Source organism: Pelodiscus sinensis, chromosome 8 (assembly GCF_049634645.1).
Source record: "Pelodiscus sinensis isolate JC-2024 chromosome 8, ASM4963464v1, whole genome shotgun sequence".
Lineage (NCBI taxonomy): Eukaryota > Metazoa > Chordata > Testudines > Trionychidae > Pelodiscus > Pelodiscus sinensis.
In genome coordinates this window covers 20,954,680-20,974,215 of record NC_134718.1, presented here as the reverse complement: position 1 = coordinate 20,974,215, position 19,536 = coordinate 20,954,680, and the positions used below count along the sequence as shown (strand labels likewise).

The 19,536-nt window shown below is 45.1% G+C and overlaps 1 protein-coding gene across 13 annotated transcripts in view; it reads right to left on the bottom strand.

The window, feature by feature from the left end:
- The window catches only part of CCSER2 (coiled-coil serine rich protein 2), a 223,120-nt gene that overhangs the window by 92,550 nt on the left and 111,034 nt on the right, over window positions 1-19,536 (bottom strand). The window contains exon 7 of one of the 13 annotated variants that reach the window (XR_012905578.1): window positions 14,791-15,454. The exons of 10 other annotated variants lie outside the window; for them this stretch is intronic. Coding sequence is in view for 2 of the 3 variants with exons in the window: in XM_075934846.1 (XP_075790961.1) it covers window positions 15,356-15,454 (99 nt within the window). In the remaining variant the exon portion in view is untranslated. Of the gene's footprint in view, window positions 1-509; window positions 15,455-19,536 lie in introns of those variants that run through there. 2 more of the 13 variants (XM_075934846.1, XM_075934847.1) reach the window with 2 other exon arrangements.

The window sequence follows — 19,536 nt, the reverse complement described above, 5'->3', positions numbered from 1 at the left end:
TGTTTACTTCTCCATTTTCCAGTATCCACTGGCAAAAACCATTCATCAGAACCCTCGGGATCCTTGAACACTATGCAGAAGTTACTACATTTTTTATAAAAAACATTTTTGCTATAATAAAGAAAGTTTAAATTAAACAATATGAAAGTTCATTTTCATTGCTCTTTCCAAACTTAGGTGAATCATTTCCAATTCAAACAATGCACAAAGAATCTAAAAGATGTTTCTAGATCTAACAATACATGTCCATTGGAACTACAGCACCCTATTCCGCACAATATTAATGACGACAAATATGGTTATTTTAGAAGGAACTCAGTGATTTCTGTTTCTATGTCAGGGTTGTTCCCCACTCTGACACTCCAAGTGCAGAGGATAGGGGCCTGCAAAGAGTTCAAAAGAAAAAAAAAAACCCCACACCTTTGCCTCTATAGGCACTGGTTACCAAAAACTCCCCCCCCCCCCCCATCACAATTCACAGATGTTGGGGAATTGCTGCCACTGAGCAATTTTTTTATCCCTAAAACCAGGGGTGAACACTTGAAACCACCCCCAAGAATACCCCAAGCTCTTCTGCCCCAAAAGAGCTTGAAAAAAGAAAAGAGAAAAACAAGCTGCAGTCTCTGGTACCTGACCCCTCAGTCAGAGGCATGTAGATACACACAGACAGACAGACTTTCCAGACACAAGAATCAAATCACCTTAAAAAAAGTGATTTTTATTACAAAACAAAGGATAAACTTGATAAAGCATACTTAGTTGCTAGATGTACAGAGCAACTAAGGAAAAATTAAAACACAGAGAAAAGTCTCTGGACACAATGCAAGATGGTAAATGCAGAGAGGAGGCATAAATTCACACAGAGGAGTTCAAACCAAACCACAACATAAACAAAAGTACTCTGATTGCAACTAGATCCGCTTTTCCTTTTACTGACTTCCAATTTTTATTTTGTTCAGTCCACTCCCATGCCCCAAATTCCTTGGAGACATGGCAGTCCTTACATCATTCTGTCTCTCTCAATTCCTGGTTATTCTCTCCCACACAAAGAAAGCAGGCAAGGAATCAATATCCAATTGAAATTTCAACACTATCTCGCTGGGTTCTCCTGGCCCCCTGGCCAACACATTTGCTAGCTACCTATTTAACCCCTTAGTCACCAGTGCTGGTCAGCACTCCTCTTGTTCATTACATTCCCCGTGTCCTTTTCAGTTTATTGCCAACATGAAAAGTTTAGCACCAGAAGAAGAATCATTTCCCCTGTGTAAAAAGAAGAAGCTTCAAATAGGAGTCACAAGAATAACTGCAAGTAACTATTAAGGTATACAACACTTATATCATCTTTTGAGAAATCTAAATAACTGAATTTAAATTTTTATTTTGATAAAATGAAAGCTGTTCTGTTATGTCCAATGGTACATTAATAAGTAAATCACCAACACATATTTCAAACAGCAATATATTCTTTATTCAACTAATATTTTATTGCTTATTTAGGAACAACAAAAAGTTAAATGTGTATTTTTAAAGATGTTTGTAATTATAATAGGCTAAACACATTCTTTTCCATAAGGACACCCTGGAAACTCCCTGTATAAAACCATATATGCCTAATTTGAATTGTACATAAAAACCCCACATTATCAGCAACACAATACAATTTTACTGAATGTCCTTAATTGACAATTAGTTCTGAGAAATAATGCTGTTAGAACAGAAAATAAAACCAATCTTATTTGTAACTGTTTATTATACATTTTGAATTAATTAGAAAACACCTTATAGTAAGTCTCAAATTATGATATAGGTTAAACCTGTTCTGGTACCTTTGGGATCTGAGTGGTCCTGAACAAGGGAATTTGCTGGACCAACAGAGGTCATGTGTCTGGGCTCCCTTAGAGTTCCCCCCTGGCTGCTGTCATGGGAGAACCTGGAGGCTTGACCTCCCCTTCAGCCCACCTGCCTTGCTCTGCTGCCCCCAGCCCACTCGCAGGGCTCTGCTCCCTGTCACCAGTCCCAAACAGGGCAGCAGCTGCTCCTGGGGTTCCCAGCCCCCAGATGCCTGGCCCCATGCAAGGCAGCAGCCACTCTTGGGGCTTACTGCCTGAACCTGTCAGACCATGGATGTTGCCGGACCAGAAAGTCCCAGACAAGAGAGGTTTAACCTGTAGTCCTTTTGTTATTATTTTGACATTAACTTGACTTAGACAAGGAAGCACATTGTGCTTCAGTTCTTCACTACGGAATGTCTCTCATTTAATTAACTATGTAAAAAACTGAAAGTCTACGATAGAGAACTGTTTCTATATAGCCTACAAATTACATAGATTCCACTGATATTTAAACCAAGCAATCCCTGTTTTGACAAAAGATAGATCATTACTGTTTATAGCCACATCCTTGTGTTAAAGAACTGTCCTTTGCTGTTGGCTATGACTAATAGTAATCTGAGACACCAGTTTTCCATACATATTTGCAATTTAATTACTTTATTGGGATACTTATCTTATTTAGTTTACTGGACTCTTACATCCTAAGTTATTTAAGCATATAACTAACTTTTAGGAGTCCCTTTTTGGGCAACGGGACCACTCACATGCTTAAAATTTGGTATATATTAAAGTACCTTACTGAATCAGAGACTCAGAGCTGAAATCAGAAATGGTTCAGAGTAGGGTTGGAAGAGACCTCAGGAGGTCATCAAGTCCAATCCCCTGCCCAAAGCAAGATCAAACCCAACTACATCATTCCAGTCAGAATTTTGTCAAGCATGGACTTAAAGCCTCTAAGGATGGAGATTCCACCACCTCCCTAGAGAATCCATTCAAGTACCTCACCATCGTCCTAGTGAAATAGTTTTTCCTAATATCCAAATGAGACCCACCCCCACTGCAACTTGAGACCATTGTTCCTCGTTTTGTCATCTGTCACCACTAAGAACAGCCTCTCTACATCCTCTTTGGAACCCCCCTGTGACGGGGTGAGGCAACCCTGCACTAAGGGTGCCCCCCCCAGCGAGGCAGAGAGAAGCGGCGTGGCTTTTCCCGCCGCTGTCGAGGACTCGGTCGGCAGGGCAGCCGGGACGCGCCGCTTGGCAGGCGGCTTAGCCAGCATGGACCCAAGCACCACGGGGGTTGACGGGGTGAGGAAACCCCACACGGAGGGTGGCCCCCCCCCAGCGAGGCAGGGAGAAGGGGCGCGGCTTTTCTCGCCGCCGCTGAGGACGCGGTCGGTGGTGCAGCCGGGACACGCCGCTCGGCAGGAGGCTTGACTGGCGCGGCCCCGAGCACCGCGGGGGAAGTGCTCCCCACGCCGGGAGAGACGGTGGCAACGGGGGAGGAACACCACCCCACCAGCCTCGGAGCGGGCAGCCCCGCAGACGCCCCCGGGCAGCCATCTTCCCCACGGATGCCGGCGGCAAGGAGGACACCGGAGGTGAGTGACGACAGCTGGGGAGGAGAGGGTGGAGCCGCGGGCAAATGCAGGTGCAGGCGTTCTGGAAGAGAGGGGGCGGCACCCCCCCCCCATGTATACAAACCGCAGAGTCAGGAGGGGAAGGGCAGGCGAGGAGGACGATGCCGGATGAAGGGACTGAGAGGCACGAGGAAGCAGCGGGACAAGCCTACTGGTGAGCGGACGAGCGAGGCGTGAGGAAGCAGCCCAGGGCAGGTGCATATTGGAACCCGCGGGCTGATGTGTTGAGGCTCTGTGCCCCATCAGCCAGGTCGGGGGAGAGAGGTTAGTCTGTCCCACCTTAGGGCCCTGGGCTGGGGTCTGGAGAGAGGGAGGGCCCGGACCCCCCTCACCTCCTCGCTCGAGGGATCGTCTGGGTGACCGAAGGGAGAGTGACCAGTCACCGTTTAATGAAGACCGGGAGTGAATGAGACAGCGAACGGGGCGGCGGGACTGCCTGGGACAGGGTGAGCCCCTGTACCCCGTAACACCCCTGTCATGTAGTTGAAGGCTTCTACACAACTCAGTCTTCTCTTGTGTAGACTAAATAATTCTAGACCCTTTAGCCTCTCTTCATAAGTCATGTGCTTCAGCCCCCTAATCATTTTGGTGCCTTCCACTGGACTTTATCCAATGCATCCACATCTTTTCTGTAATGGGGGACTGTAACATACCAAATCAGTCTGGACTGAGTGCATCAGATCAGGGTAAAATGCTTAAAACCAGAGCTACTTATAACCCAAGATTGGGTTCCTTCCCTATAAGTTACCAAACCAGTCACACAGAGTACTTCAGCTGCCACCCTAACCAGCAAGAATTCTCACAAGCAAAATCCCTTAGATACCCCACTAACCACTGTGCCTCAAACAGCACAGAACCTTACACTAGTGAGAGGTTACAAAACACAATCTCATTAACTCTGAACAGGTTCTCAGTGTCCCAAAGGACCAGTCCTAGTCCCAGGTCAATTTATACCTTGGCTCATGCCCGAAAGAACACACTGGGACAATCCTTTAGAATGTAAAATCTAAAGGTTTATTAATAAAAGAAAGAAAAGGCTGAGCATGAGATTGTTAAAGAGAATACTTTACATACATTAATCACTCAGTTCTTGATGCAGGCTCTTAGCAGAGATATAACAAACTGCCAACTTAAAAGTCTCTGGTGTGCCTCCTATGTCAGGATGAGTCCACAAATCCTTCTGGGCCCTCTATCCTTACCAGTGGTGCTTTCAGAGCAGAGGGCAGGAGTGAAAACCATATGGAGGCACTCTCATGATATTTATAAAATCTTTCCATGGAGAAGGAAATTCTTTGTTCTCCTGGTACCTCCCAAACTGGAGCTGGTCACATGATCAAATGACCTCTCCATGTTCTTCACGAAAGTAGCCATGATGTACTTGCTGGCCTGCATGTTCCCAGACGCATTCCTCAGAAGTTTATTGCAAACCTTGAGGGCCTTTCTCTATGCAACCATTCCTCACAATAGGTGGCCAACTGCTGTTTCCCAGACAGGAAACATTTAAAATACAAGTACAGGGCTCACATTAATAACTTTACATATAAAATCATACAAGTATATGAGTAGCATACATATAATCAGCAAAGCATCAGCTTTCATTTGACACTGCACACTTTGCACAGAATTTGGGGAAAACGCACTGTAGAGGGAACACAGTGATTTGCCTGCTCACATTAAAATCCAATTACGTGACAGGGCCCAGAATTGGATGCAATACTCTAGATGTGCCCTCACCAGTTCTGAATAAATGGGAATAACTACTTCTCTATATCTGCTGGCAATGCTCCTCCTAACACACCCTAATATGCCATTAGCCTTCTTGGTTAAAAAGGGCACACAACTGACTCATATCCAGCTTCTCATCCACTGTTATTCCCAGGTCTTTCTTTGCCAAACTGCTGCTTAGCCAGATTGTCACCAGACTGTAACAATGCTTGGGATTCTTCCGGCTAAAGTGCAGGACTCTGCACTCTTCGTTGTTGAACTTCAGATTTTTTTGACCCGAACCTCCAATTTCTCTAGGTCACTCTGGACCCTATCCCTACCCTCCAACGTACCTACCTCTCCCCCTATCTTAGTGTCATCTGCAAACTTGCTGAGGGTACAATCTATCCCCTCATCCAGATCATTAATAAAGATGTTGAACAAAACTGGCCCCAGAACCGACCCATGGGTCACTCCGCTTGATACTGTCCACCAACTAGACATTATGCCGTTGATCACTACTTGTCAAACCCACAATCTAGCCAGCTTTCTATCCACTTTACAGTCCATTTATCCAATCCATAAATGGCAAGTATATGTGGGAGGCTATATCAAAACCTTTGCTAAAGTCAAGATAGATCACGTCTACCAGCTTCCCCATATCTACAGAGACAGTTACATTGTCATAGAAGGCAATCACATTGGTCAGGCATGACTTGCCGTTCGTGAATCCATGATGACTATTCCTGATCACTTCCAAGTGTTTCAAAATTAATTCTTTGAGGATTCCCTCCATGATTTTTCCAGGGACTGACGTGAGGCTGACCAGTCTGTAGTTCCCTGGATTGCCCTCCTTCCCTTTTCTAATGATGGGCACTACATTTGCCTTTTCCAATCATCCAAGACCTCCCCCATTCACTACAGATTTTCAAAGATAATCGCCAAGCCTCTACAATCACATCAGCCTAGTTCTTCAGCACTACTGGATGCATTAGATCCGGCCCCAAGAGTTTGTGTATGTCCAACTTTTCTAAATCAATCTTAACCTGTCCTTTCTCCACCAACAGCTGTGTTGCCTAGTAGTAGTGTAGGAGCTGACCTTGTCTTTGAAGACAGAGGCAAAAAAAATCATTGAGTACTTTTCCCACATCATCTGTCACTAGGTTACCTCCCTCACTCAGTAAGGGTCCCCAACCTTCCCTTATCACCCTCTTGCTAATATGCCTTTAGAAACCTTTCACATCCCTGGCTAGCTGCAATTCCAATTTGCTTTGGCCTTCCTGATTACACCTCTGCATTCTCAAGCAATATATTTATACTCCTCCGTAGTCACCCACCCAAGTTTCCACTTCTTGTAAGCTTCCTTTCTGTGTTTAGACCCACTTTTTGTAAGCTCCTGACACTTGGAAATGTATTCACATATTATTTGTACTGATAAAATCAAAATAAAATGTTAAAAATCATGTGCTCCCCTTCTCCATCTTCCTACTGAAAAAATTAACAGTTTAGAGACAAAAAGCTGTCCTCCACTCACTTCTCTTAACTGCTGCATATTTGAAAAGCCACGTCCATGCTTTCATAAATAACTTACTACTTCAACTGAAATGTGTTTATTTGGTATAATACTACAAGTTTGTACCAACAAAGAAAGACTCAAAAGACCCAATTCTTTTTCTGTCTTATAAAATCTAGACAGTCAGTTTTCATCAGTTTGAATTAAGAATTAATTTGACAAAATCTTTGCAATCATAATGACTATTACTTACAATGGCACTTGAATTTACTTTAACAAAAATGCAGATTTCTTCGGAATGAAATTAACTTTGTGTGGTTTGAAGACTCGCTGCTTAATATTCTGCTTTAAAATTTGAACTAAAAATGTCAAAGGTCACATTACAGATCAGCTGATTTCATTGTCTTGGTATGACCTGGATTAATGTTAGAGGTTTAATTTAAAATGCTATACACACCTAGCTATAATAATTAACAACCCTTTGTTTCAGAAATGCAACTTACAGTACACCAAGTGATTAAATGTACTTTTATGGTATATTTGAAACATATCATTTCAAATATTTAAGCGCTTACTTTCATTTTGTGGCCTGAATCTGTAATTGCCATAGCAACACATTAGGGTAGAAACAAGTACTTAATATAAAATATTTGTGGTTAATAACAGAGTACTTTACTTGCCTGAAATTCTGATATCGCTTAAAAATATAATAAAAACTCCATTTGACTAAAATTGTGCGGGTCACTTCCCTGAATTGGCACTAAGACTCGATAAGTAAAATTTTGCCTCCCATATCTTGTCTGGACTATAATCATTTAGAGAGAGAGAAGGTAGGGAATGTGATGTTTTTTATTGGACCAACTTCTGTTGGTGACACACACAAACATTCCTCATTATATATTGAAAATATCCCAGTTTAATGTAAGAAACAAGCACTGTGGATGTTACCTTTTTGCACAAAAACCCCTTTTTGTGCACGATCAGTATGATATCTTGCACAAAAAGGGGTTTCTGTGCAAAAAGGAAATGTCCATACTGCTTGTTTGTGTGCAAAAACCCCTAGTGCAAAAATGGATCAGAAGAGAGTATGCAAATAAAGCACAAGAAAATGCTAATCTGTGCTTCATTTGCATAGGCTCTTGTGGCAAAATTCGTAGTGTAGACATAGCCTGAGAGAAAATCACCCCAATACTGACAAAAATATACTGCTTATAAGCATTTATAGCTTAAAAGAATCAAATTATCCAGTATTAGCAATGTAAGCGACTAGCTGACTACTTGATAAGCACAGGCTAATCAGGTAATCAAGTCAGTACTCGACTAGTCGCTCCCACCCCTTTGCTGCTCCTGTAGGAGAAAGAGTCAGTGCTTGGGGGAGCTGGTTAAAAGTAGGTTTCCCACTGGCACTGTCTCCGCAGGGTGGTGTGGGTGGCAGGGGAGAAAGATGCAGCAGGAAAGATGCAGCGTGAAGAGGGACTGAAGCAGCTCCTGCTCATGCAGGTTCAACTGCTGTGCCTCTGCCTTTTAAATGTAGCAAGAGCCCCAAAGGGCTTCCCTCATAGGTCATGTTTTCTAGGTTTTTAATCATTTGTGTTTATCTTCTCTAGATCTTCTCCAATTTCTCTATGTCTTTCCTGAAATGTGGTGCCCAGAACTGAACACAATACTTCAACTGAAGCCTAAGCAGTGCTGAGCAGACTGGAAGAATTACTTCTGGTATCTCGCTTATAATACTTTTTCTTATACATCCCAGAACGTTGGTTACTTTTTTTGCAGCAGTGTTACACTGTTGATTGATAGTTAGCTTGTGGTCCATCATGACCCCTAGAACTCTTTTGGCAATACTGCTTCCTAGGCAGTCATTTCCCATTTTACATGTGTGTAACTGGTTGTTTCTTCCTAATAGGAGTATTTCACATTTGTTCTTATTGAACTTCATACTGTTTACCTCATACCATTTGTCTAGTTTGTCCAGATCATTAATAAAATATTTTAAAACAAGTGTTTTGGTCTCTTGGCTTCTTTGTTATACATAGTGTCTGTATTGTGTGAATGAGCGCAAAAATTCTATCACTCCTAAATTGCACATTTTCTCATCACAAGCCTCCATGTTTCCATACAAACAAAAACAAAGCAAAACAAAGCCATTCAAAAACAAACAAAGCCATACAAACAGCACAGCTGAGCTATTTCATCCAACAGACACAAGAGAAATGTAACAGCCAGTAAAATTTTGTGGATCTAACTAATCCAAAGTGCCATGCCCTTTAATTTGTTAGGCATAGACTCCATTGCTCAAACTATTTTAAGACTCTTGGCTTCATGCAATAATAAAAAAAAGCAAAATGTTGGAATAAAAGTAAGAATTCATTCTGATAGATTTTTTTTTCTAATTTGAGGTCTTTTATCTACTATATATTTGAGTTTGTCTGTGCATGTGTCTGTCTGTTCAAGATCTCTTCCTAAATGGTAAGAGCTAGGGACACCAAATTCAGTATGCAGCTTCCTCTTATTAAAATGTAAACCAAAGTAAAGATTTGCTTGTGCCAGAAAAATGGGATGTGCCCGGAATGGGATGGCTTCTCATGAAATCATACAGAAAAGAGAGAGAATCACCAGGCAAGTGAACGGGGCACGCCCCCACCCATCAAGGACTGCCCTATCCCTGAGATTCCCACTCCTCAGATGCCCTTTAAGGAGGTCAGGAGGGGCTGAAGCTTCCCTCCCCCCTTTATTCCTATAGGAACACTGATGGCTGTTCTCCTTTGTCAAGGAGCGAGGGGAGAGTGCAGAGTTGGCTGCATTCATCCCCCTGGCCAGGGAATGCAGGGGGCAGAGGAACCTGACTTGCCCCACCTAGGGAATATGCACGCCTCTCCCGGCTGTGCCTGCTGGAGCTGCAACAACCATGGAGCGTCACTTCTCACCTGGCCTCAAGATGCTGTGATGAGAGCAGGTTGGGGGTAGTCCATTCTTCTGGGGCAGCTTGCATACTGATTCTCTAATCCCCAGCCACACCCCCGAACAATGATTTAAATGGGGGAAAAAAACCCATAAAAATTATTTGAGCTAAGGACCTGAGCAACGCTGAATAAATCATCTAGCACATCATAAAAGTACTAAAAATAGGGCTCAAAGCCATTTTCCCTTTTGCAACTTATGAAATTTAATTGTCAGTTATTTTAAATGTAAGGTCCAGTGTAAATTGTAATTTCTAACTTTTAGCCTTCAAACAGCAGATAACAGCCATGCTTGTTCTGTGAAATCAGCAATGAAGTAGATATGCTCAGCTATTACTAAGTAGAGATTATTTAAAAGAGGGCAGACTCACTAAAAACTACTGGACTCACTGATATGAAAAATGAATGCAGGAGGAGTTTAAATTATAGATTTCTATAATGTTATTTTCTACCAAATTCTCAAATATCTTATGGCTTTAAAAATCAACATGAAGAATACCTCATTACTCAATTTACTAGTTTAACTAAAACTACATAGGTTTATCTAGAAAGTCAGACTCTGAGGATCTGTGAAGCCCATGTCTGCGATGTTCCCTGCTTATCTTGGACTACAAATATTAGTGTTAAGCTCAGTTTTCATTTAAAAAATTTTCTCTAGCTATTTTCCTTATGAAGAAATTCTTGAAAATAAGCCAACCATTAGAGTAGAAAGTTTACCTCATTTTTCATTAACACTATCTACTTCAAGGTCCATGAAAAACTCAGCTACCATTCTTCCTTCATTTGAGAGGAACCTAGACAAATTCACAGCTGTGAAGATAATGTTGCTCAGATTTGCTGCTGAAGGCTGTAAGGTTGCTGCCAGCTTCTTTCCACCAAGTCACCTATAGCCATACTGATTCTAGAACTTCAATCGATATAATGTCCAGCTACAGAGCAGGGCAGCTTGATAAAAGATAATCCATAACACCATTTTACTTTAGAATGGCTGACTTGCTTGCTCTAGATGTATAATTTTGGTTTTACAGCTTTAAGCCAACTCACCTTTTATCCATTCCAAAAACTTTTCTTGGTTTCCTCCATCAATAAAATGGGGATAGTTAGTTACCCTGAAGAAGTGTTATGGTTAATTATTTGCTACACATTTTCCCATGTCCTGCAGTTCTGCCAATTAGTGAATGTATACAAGGTACTACAAAATCCTTCAGTGACTAGGGGCTTATAGTTCCTAGTCCTCTTAATTTGAGCAATTCTATCTTGTAAAACACTAAACATTGGCATGTCAGCAGAGATGTTTACCCGAAGATTTCCTAACATTCTAATTTTTTTTTGATATCTTAAATAGGGAATTGCCCCAACATAACTATCTGAAAAACCTCAAGCCTATACCAGTTCTGCACATAGCAGCGTAGATCATGGATAGAAAACAAAGGCCTGTTAAAAAACGTTGAAGAAAGCTCTTTTCTCCCTTTTTTGAGGAGGGAAAAAGAGTTTTTTTGCCACAAGCTTCAGGTGACAGCAGATATTACACAATACAGCAGTATTTAACTACTTTCACTGCAATCCTGAAATAAAATTGATCTTTAGGCAATGAACACTTCAGTTAAAAAAATCCCAAAACAGAACAGAAAGAAAAATGAACTTTCCTAGCTCTGAGTGCTATCACAAAGCAGCTTAGGGCCTCTTTTGAAGAGAAAACAAGTCCGGCATTTCTGTATTGGAACATGAGCCTTTCCTACTCCTCCTGTTGAAGAGAATATGGTGGCTCCAAAGGAAATGCCTGGTCTCCTTTATGGATCCTCATCAACCGCTATTCCATTTTTCACTGCATAATCTGTATGGACCAATTTCTGCTTCCTACTGCCATTGCTTAGAATTTTTAAGATTCTCATCATGCACTGAACATCAACATACTAATCAAAAAACCTCCAGAGAGAAACAGAGTTCTGCTAATTTTGATCTTCCTAGATAAAATTTGAGTCCCATATTAACTACAGCAATAGGGTAGAAATGTGCTTTTATCAATGACTCGTAAACCAACACTATACTCCTACTTTGCAATCTTCCCAACTGAATAATTTATTTAAAAGATTATTTTTTCTTTGAAGACATTTTTCAAAGATATACAAATTATGACTACATTGTCATTTCAAACCAAAAAAAACCACCCAACTTTTTTTCTGCTCTGATCTATCATTCTGCTTTAAAACTTCCATACAACACTTGTGACTGCCTACATTGTGAAAAAAGGAGCATGAAGCACCTTATAAAAACAGAGAATTAATAAGGTAGTTATAAGCATAAGCCCAAAAATTAAAATGGAAAAATGAAGAGCAGAAAGGGCTCCCAGATAAATGAAAACGTTTTGTAGGTTCACTATATGGATAACAAGCATAATTTTGTTGGTAGGGCTGGATTAAAACAATAAAGTGGCCTAGGTACATCTACACATATGGGTCCCTCTGGGTGTGTCTACACAGCAAAGTTACTTCAGAATTATCATGCCACTATTCTGAACAACTTTGAGAGCATCTACACAGCAAAACCGCTATTTTGAAATAATTTCAAAATAGCGGATGGCTTATTTTGAGTTCTGTAAGCCTCGTTCTACAAGGAATAGTACCTATTCTAAAATAGCTATTTCAGAATAGGGCCTGTGTAGACAGGGAATAGGGGGCCTCCTGCCCTTCTCAGGGTGCCTTGCTGAGAAGGCACTATCTCTATCTACACACAGGAAAACTCTACCCCTTTTCCCCTTCCCCTGGAGCCCTTAAAGCTGCAGACTCTACAGCTGCAGACTCTACAAGGTTTGCGGCTTGCAGCAAGCCTGACAGCCCTGAGCCATCTTGCAGCTGCCACTGACTGCATTTAGGCCACGAGGAGCAACACTGATGGTGTCACCCAGCCTTCCACTGCTCCCCAGGAGCATTCAGACAGCTTCTAGGAGCCTGCCAGGGGCTGCAAACAACGTGCGCCTTTCTGGTCTGGTGCGGAGATCCTGGGCCTTATTGAGGTTTGGGTGGACGAGACCAACCTCCAGAATCTACACCAGATTCAGGAATGTGGATGTGTATTGCCATGGCCACATGGCAGACAGTCTGGCCTCAAAAGGTTACATCCGCATCCAAGAGCAGGTGTGGATGAAGGTTAAGGAGCTCTACCAGGGCCAAGGAGGGCAGCTCCCGAACCAGGGCAGAGCTGCAAAGCTGCCCTTATTTTAAGGAGTTTGATCGCATTCTGGAAGGCAGGGCAGTCCCTTTTCCCTACCCCAGTTAAAGACTCCGGGCTGAAGATGCCCGTCATCTTTATTGGGGGGAGAGATGATGGCGATAGGGTGGGAGAGTGGGATCAGGATCCAGACGAAGACAGCCTGAGAATGCAGCTGACCCAGGAGCCCTGAAGCCTCCCTGTGGACGTGTCCCAGGCGTCATCTGAGGCTGGGGAAAGTACATCATGTGACTGCTATCAATTCCCCTTCATACAGGGGGTGGAAGGGATGGCCGAGCAGAGGGGAGGTGAGTGCTCCACGTTTGGTCCTTGCTGGACATGGATCATGCAGCAACTTGTGCACGTGGGAGCATATGCCATGCCGCTCCTGGGCACGTGGCCCCAGGAGGCTGCCTCAGAGGCCTCTTGGGCTAGGGTGTATGGAGAGGCCTGCCATGCTCCTGAACCCAGAGTGGGACACCCTCCCTCCATAAGCCACCTCTAGCGCACGTGCACGCGCACACACACACACACACACACACACACACACACACACACACACACACACAGCCATGCCCTCAGTCTAAGGGCAGCTCCCACTCTGAGACATCTGGGCCCACTGGCCTGGCTCCAAGCTCGTCATCTGTGGCAGAGCCAAGAACTGTCGCTCTTGGCTTGAAGATGGGGGCTGGGCTTCAGGCACTTTGTCCCCTGGGATGACTGACCATCCCTCTTTGTTCTCCACAGCCAGACCAGCTGCCAGGGGAAGGTGGACAACATGCTCCTGCACACAAGGCTTCCACAGGCACATCCGTCCCAAGGAAGAGTACTAGAGGAAGCACCTGGCAGCACTGAGCCGTGCACCACACCATCCAGGGCTGGGACCAGGACCACCTGCAACTACGGCAGGAGAGTTGGCGGGAGCTGCTTGTTCAGGGCTGCTCCCTGTGCAATGATGCATACTCCTTTGTGCAGAGCATGCTGCTTCCTCCCGCTCCAGCCTCTGCTCCATCCCCTGCTGTTGCTACTCCTCCCACTTCCTTTTCCCCTCCCACTTCTCTCTCCATACCCAGTCTCCCTCCTACCCCCCCCCCCCCATGGACACCGAGGCCCCAGCACCCATGGTGGTGGGATCCACAGAGCCCGTCACCACTCCGAACCCTGAGCCTCTCCTCCCGCTTCCTCCTTCCAGGTTTTCAACACCCCCCTTCTTCCACCCTCTCTTCCCCTCTCCCAGGTTCTTTCCCCAGTTTCTTTGATCCCATAGTTATGTAAAATACAGAGTGTTTAGTTTTGGAAAAAAAAAGTGTCTTTTTTTCAAATCAGGAAAGGGGGGGCAGTGAGGAGTGAAGCAGAAGCCCCCAATGGGGTGGCCCACAGGTGAGTGTCACTGGTGCCCCAGGGAGAAGCTCTCCCTCAGGGCCTTCCAGATGCACACAGCTCCCTGATGGGTCTGCCAGATGGCAGCCATGCACATAGGCCCTGCCTAAGCAGTCAGCCTCTGCCCCCACCATGGCAGGAAGGCCTCCCCCTTGCCTTTGTACATGCTGTGCAGAGAAGCAGCCACCACATGTGGGATGTTGTGCTCCCCGAGGTCCAGGCGGGTGAGGAGACATCTAACATGCACCTTCAAGCGTCTGAAGGTACCCTTGACCACCATGAGGGACCAGCTTAGCCTGGCATTAAATGCCTGTCGTGAGGGGTTGAGGTGGCCGGTGTATGGCTTCATAAGCCACGGCTGCAGGGAATATGCCACGTCCCCCACCAGGGTGATGGGGTGGTGCAAGCCCCTTCCCTGGGAGGGTTTTTTCTGTCCCACCCACACAAAGCCCTGCCAGGGGTGCGTGTGATTACAGGGCATTATTCCTGGTGAGTGGGAGAAGGTACGGGGGGGGAAGGGGGACTCCACTATCCCAAGTCCATGTGCCTGACCTTGATGTTGCAGTCAGGGAAGAAGTTCCAGTGTGCAGCTTCTGGAACATGCTCGAGTTCCTGAAGACATGTGCGTTGTGCGCCTTCCCCAACCATCTGACATATATGTCCATGAACTGGTCCCGGTGGTCAGTCACATAAAGTCATGAAATCATTGGGCTGGAAGATACATCAGGAGGTCACTGAGTCCAACCTCCTGCCCAAAGCAGCATGAACCCCAACTAAATCGTCCCAGCCAGGGCTTTGTCAAGCTGGATCTTAAAAACCTCTAGGGATGGAGATTCCACCACCACCCTAGGTAACCCATCCCAATGCTTCACCACCCTCCTAGGGAAATAGTTTTTCCTAATATCCAAATTAGACCTCCCTCACTGTAACTTGAGACTATTGCTCCTTGTTCTGCCATCTGTCATCACTGAGAACAGCCTCTCCCCATCCTCTGTGGAACCTTCCTTCAGGAAGTTGAAGGCTGCTATCAAATCCCCGCTCACTCTTCCCTTCCACAGACTAAATAAACCCAAATCCCTCAGCCTCTCCTCGCAGGTCATGTGCTCCAGCCCCCTAATCATTTTGGTTGCCTCTGCTGGACTCTCTTCAATGTGTCCACATCCTTTTTGTGGTGGGGAGCCCAGAACTGGATGCAATCCTCCAGATGTGGCCTCACCTGTGTAGAATAAAGGGAAATAATCATTTCTCTAGATCTGCTGGCAATGCTCCTTCTAATGCAACCTATGCCGTTAGCCTTCTTGGCTACAAGAGCACACTGTTGACTCATATCAGTTTCTCATCCACTGTAATCTGCAGGTCCTTTTCTGCCAAACTTCTACCTAGCCAGTGAGTCCCCAGACTATAACAATGCTTGGGATTCTTTCATCCCAAATGCACTTGTCTTTGTTGAACATCATCAGATTTCTTTTGGCCCAATCCTGTAGGTCACTCGGGACCCTATCCTTGCCCTACAACATATCTACCTCTCCCCTTAGCTTAGTGTCATCCGCAAACTTACTGAGGGTACAATCCATCCCCTCATCCAGGTCATGAATAAAGATGTTGAACAAAACTGACCATGGATCTAATTCTTGGGGCAATCTTCTTGAAATCGATTGCCTCAAGATGTGAAGTTCTTAGATAGCTTAGCATAAGTTTTGACACAAAGAAAACAGCACACTAAATAAAGACTTTTTAGACAACTTCAGATCATTAGGTCAAGGATTTTTAAGGACATTATTACTTCTGAAATGAAAATGTGTGAAAAACCTACCTATACTCCTAAAAGAAGAGAAAAATTATGTCCTATTGTCACAGACACCTCCCCTGCATGTTGGAGTGCCTCCTAATGGCTTTATCTTGGGATTAACTCTTTTAGCCTGACATCCTCTTTGTGGTTTCTTGTCCCATTGTCCCACCATCTTTGTCTGCAGCGCTTGCATTTCAGGAGCTGCAGTGCTGCCTTCATGGTTCAGCCCATTGGCCAAGTCACTGAAGTCTTTCTCTTCCAGGATACTAGCCACATCTTCTTCATCATTGCTCACAGCCTTGGCTTAGCCACCACTACAGTGGTGACAACAACATGTGGCCTCAGACAGCCTCCAAATTCACTGCCCAGGTTGTTCCATTCATTCAGTGACTGGAAGGGGAACTCAGGCCTGTTCTCTACTCTGGTTTCCAATCCAGAACCTTATCTCCAGAAGCAAAGGTCTGGGCTGTTGGAAAGCAGGCTTTTTCTGACCACGGCCTTCGCGTATAGCCCATTGTGACGGCGCATTGGGGGTCCCCCGTCTTCTGCACCCCGAAATGGCACAAACAGACTGCACCAGCCGGTGGAGTAGAGGAAGTTTATTGCCTCTCCAGGATACAGCACAGCACAGATGTAATCTGGTCACAGAGCTGGGCTAGGATGCCTCAGGCCCCCTTGAGATGGGGGAGACTGGGCCCCTAAACTCCAGTCCCTTTCCCTAGGCTGTCTCCTCCATGCTTCCAGCCAGCAACTCCCTAACCCTCTTCCAGCCCTGCCCCCCAGCCAGGGCAGCATTCCACCTTCCTTTGTTCCTCTCCATGGGGGGTGTCTGGTTCAACAAGTTTGGCATTACCTTTGCATAGTGAGGTTTTCCCTGCTGGGTCTTGCTCCAGACAGCAGAGGTCACCACAGCCCAGCAAGTACCCCCACTACGTCACACCCATCCAGCAGCACAAAGCACTCACAGAAAATGCAGGCCTCTGACACACTTTGAGAAAGCATAGCTTGTAAGCGCACAATGCGGGTTTTGTGAATGGAATTTGACTTTACAGACATCCTGAGACTCACAGGCGCCATAAAATAGGGAGGTGAGCATGACTAGATAGTGCCAGCTGCACTTACAGATAAGCCTCATTTGACCGTAGCTTGACCGGTCTTAGGGGCAAGGGAAAAAGTAAACATAGGGTAATAAAACACAACTGTCTCACACTAACTATGCCCCATCTGGTCCTGTCCACAAGGGGATCACGCATACATCACGAAAATTCCTATAGGGCAGTATTGTCATACTACCTCGTCACTAGCCTATCAGGCCCTGCCAAATGGAGACCCTAGCATGGCATTAGACACCGAATTTTTGTATAAAAGACCCTCTACCCCTTTGTTCGATGGAGGTTCCGTGTATTGAGGGCACGTGTCTTTTTTTGCCCGGCTAAAGGATTGATCACCCTGAGGCTGCCTCCCCACCCTTCGAATCAAATATAGGGGTGCACGAGTCCTGAGCATGCTCCGAGTTCTAGTGTGTCTTTGTGTTATCGTTGCAGGATTTGTAAGTATTGCTTAAATTTATTAATTGGTGGTTTAGTTAATAGTTAAGCTGCATAGATTACATCCTATAATCCTGTGAAATATAAGTAAGTCATATTAATTATATTGTATAGATAGTGTGATTTTGTGCTATGTGAAAGGGTTAAGTTTTAGCCCAGGTATAAGTGTTAGAAGAAAAACCCAGGAGTTGTCAACTGGTAACAGTAAAAAAAAAAATCAATGACTAACTCCACCAGCTGTCCTAAAGGGACATTGGAGGGATTGGCTGTGGGTGGTTCTTTTATTATCATTATTTTGGCTTTGTTTTTTGTATTTTTCATTTGTATGCTGCGTTGTCTTAGGCGAATTAGAGATAGTGATTTGATATAAGTGAATTGTAATCAAAGAATTGTAATCAGTTGGGTATAATTGTGCCCAAGCTTTTCTACACTGTAAAAGTATTGAGCAATTGCTAGTTTAAACACCTATTTGGTAATTGTTGGTTTTGACCACTTAATAAAAAATCATTTGTTTCACCATCATCCAGTAGTTTTCACTGGGTAGTCGGCTTTAACCCTTGAGGCTCCCATCACATCACAGAACCAAAGTGTAACATGGGCAACCACAAATATTCCTGCTGCTCTCTTCCACTACTTCCTACTTGCCTATTCCAGGCTCTCAGGGTATGTCTAGACTACAGGCTTTTGTCAACAGAAGTATTGCATCAAGACTGCATCAAGCGGATAGACAAAGTCATTTGCTTTGTCGACAAAGAGCGTCCAGACTGCCGAACGCTCTGTCAACTCAAAAAGGCACTCAAAACTGCTTCTGCCAGGTCACAGGGGCAGCATGTACTTCCTGGTGCTGCTGCCTGCCCTTTGCAGAGATACATGCTAAAAGGGACCCCCCGACCAGCCGTTGCTCTGCTGCCTTGCTTACCTCCTACAGAGACAGCAAAGGTTTTGCAGTGCTTGCTGAGAGTGACCTGCTTCCTGACACAGCACAGCAGTTTGGGTGGTTGGTTTTTTTTGGAAGGTTTTTCTGATCCCTTTGTTTGCCATGGAGCCAGAGCTGACCCCACTCCATAGTGCTTCAAATGCTGCTGCAACTGCATGAGACTTTCATGCTGTTAATGCCTGGTCTGGATTCTGCACCCAAGCTGGAGCCCCTACTTCAGGATGCAGCAACACTGTTCTTGCCTCCAAACTTTTCCCAGGAGATGCGATTTTGGAGGCTGGAGACAAGTACAGACTGGTGGGACTGGCTGGTAATGGAGCAGTGGGTTGACCAGGCTTGGCTCCAAAACTTCAGGATGCAGAAGTCCACCTTCGTGGAGGTCTGTACCTGGCTTACCCCTGCCCTGCAATGACAGGACACTCACCTGCACCCTGCCATCCTGCTGGAAAAGAGGGTAGCTATTGCCCTCTGGAAGCTGGCCACTCCTGACAGCTACCAGTCAGCGGGACACCATTTCGGTGCAGGGAGATCTACTGTTGGTGCCATGTTGATGGAGGTAAGTCTCTCGGTGAGGAGAGTGGGGTGGGGGTAGTCCATGAGGGCTAGGGGGACTGTACCAGGAGAGAGCGGGGGGGGAGGGCAATGGAGGGGAGATGGTGGAGAGCTCCTGGCCTCACTCCACCATACTGCTGGGAGCAATCACCGGGGGAGGGACAGGGGGAAGACTCCTGGGGTCTTGGGGGGGATAGAGGCAGGGTACCTCCCAAGGACTTGGGCAACACCTCTAACTTCATATTGTGTGTGTTTGTATGTGTCTATTTCTTCAGGTGATAAGGGCCATCAACTCGGAGCTGCTGAACTGGATTGTCCACCTCGGAAACCTAGACACCATCATGACTGGTTCTGCTGGGCTGGGATTCCCAAACTGCGGAGGAGCACTCGATGGAACTCACATTCCCATCCATGCACCGCCCCATCGAGCAGCCTGTTATATTAACCGAAAAGGGTACTTCCATTGTGCTGCA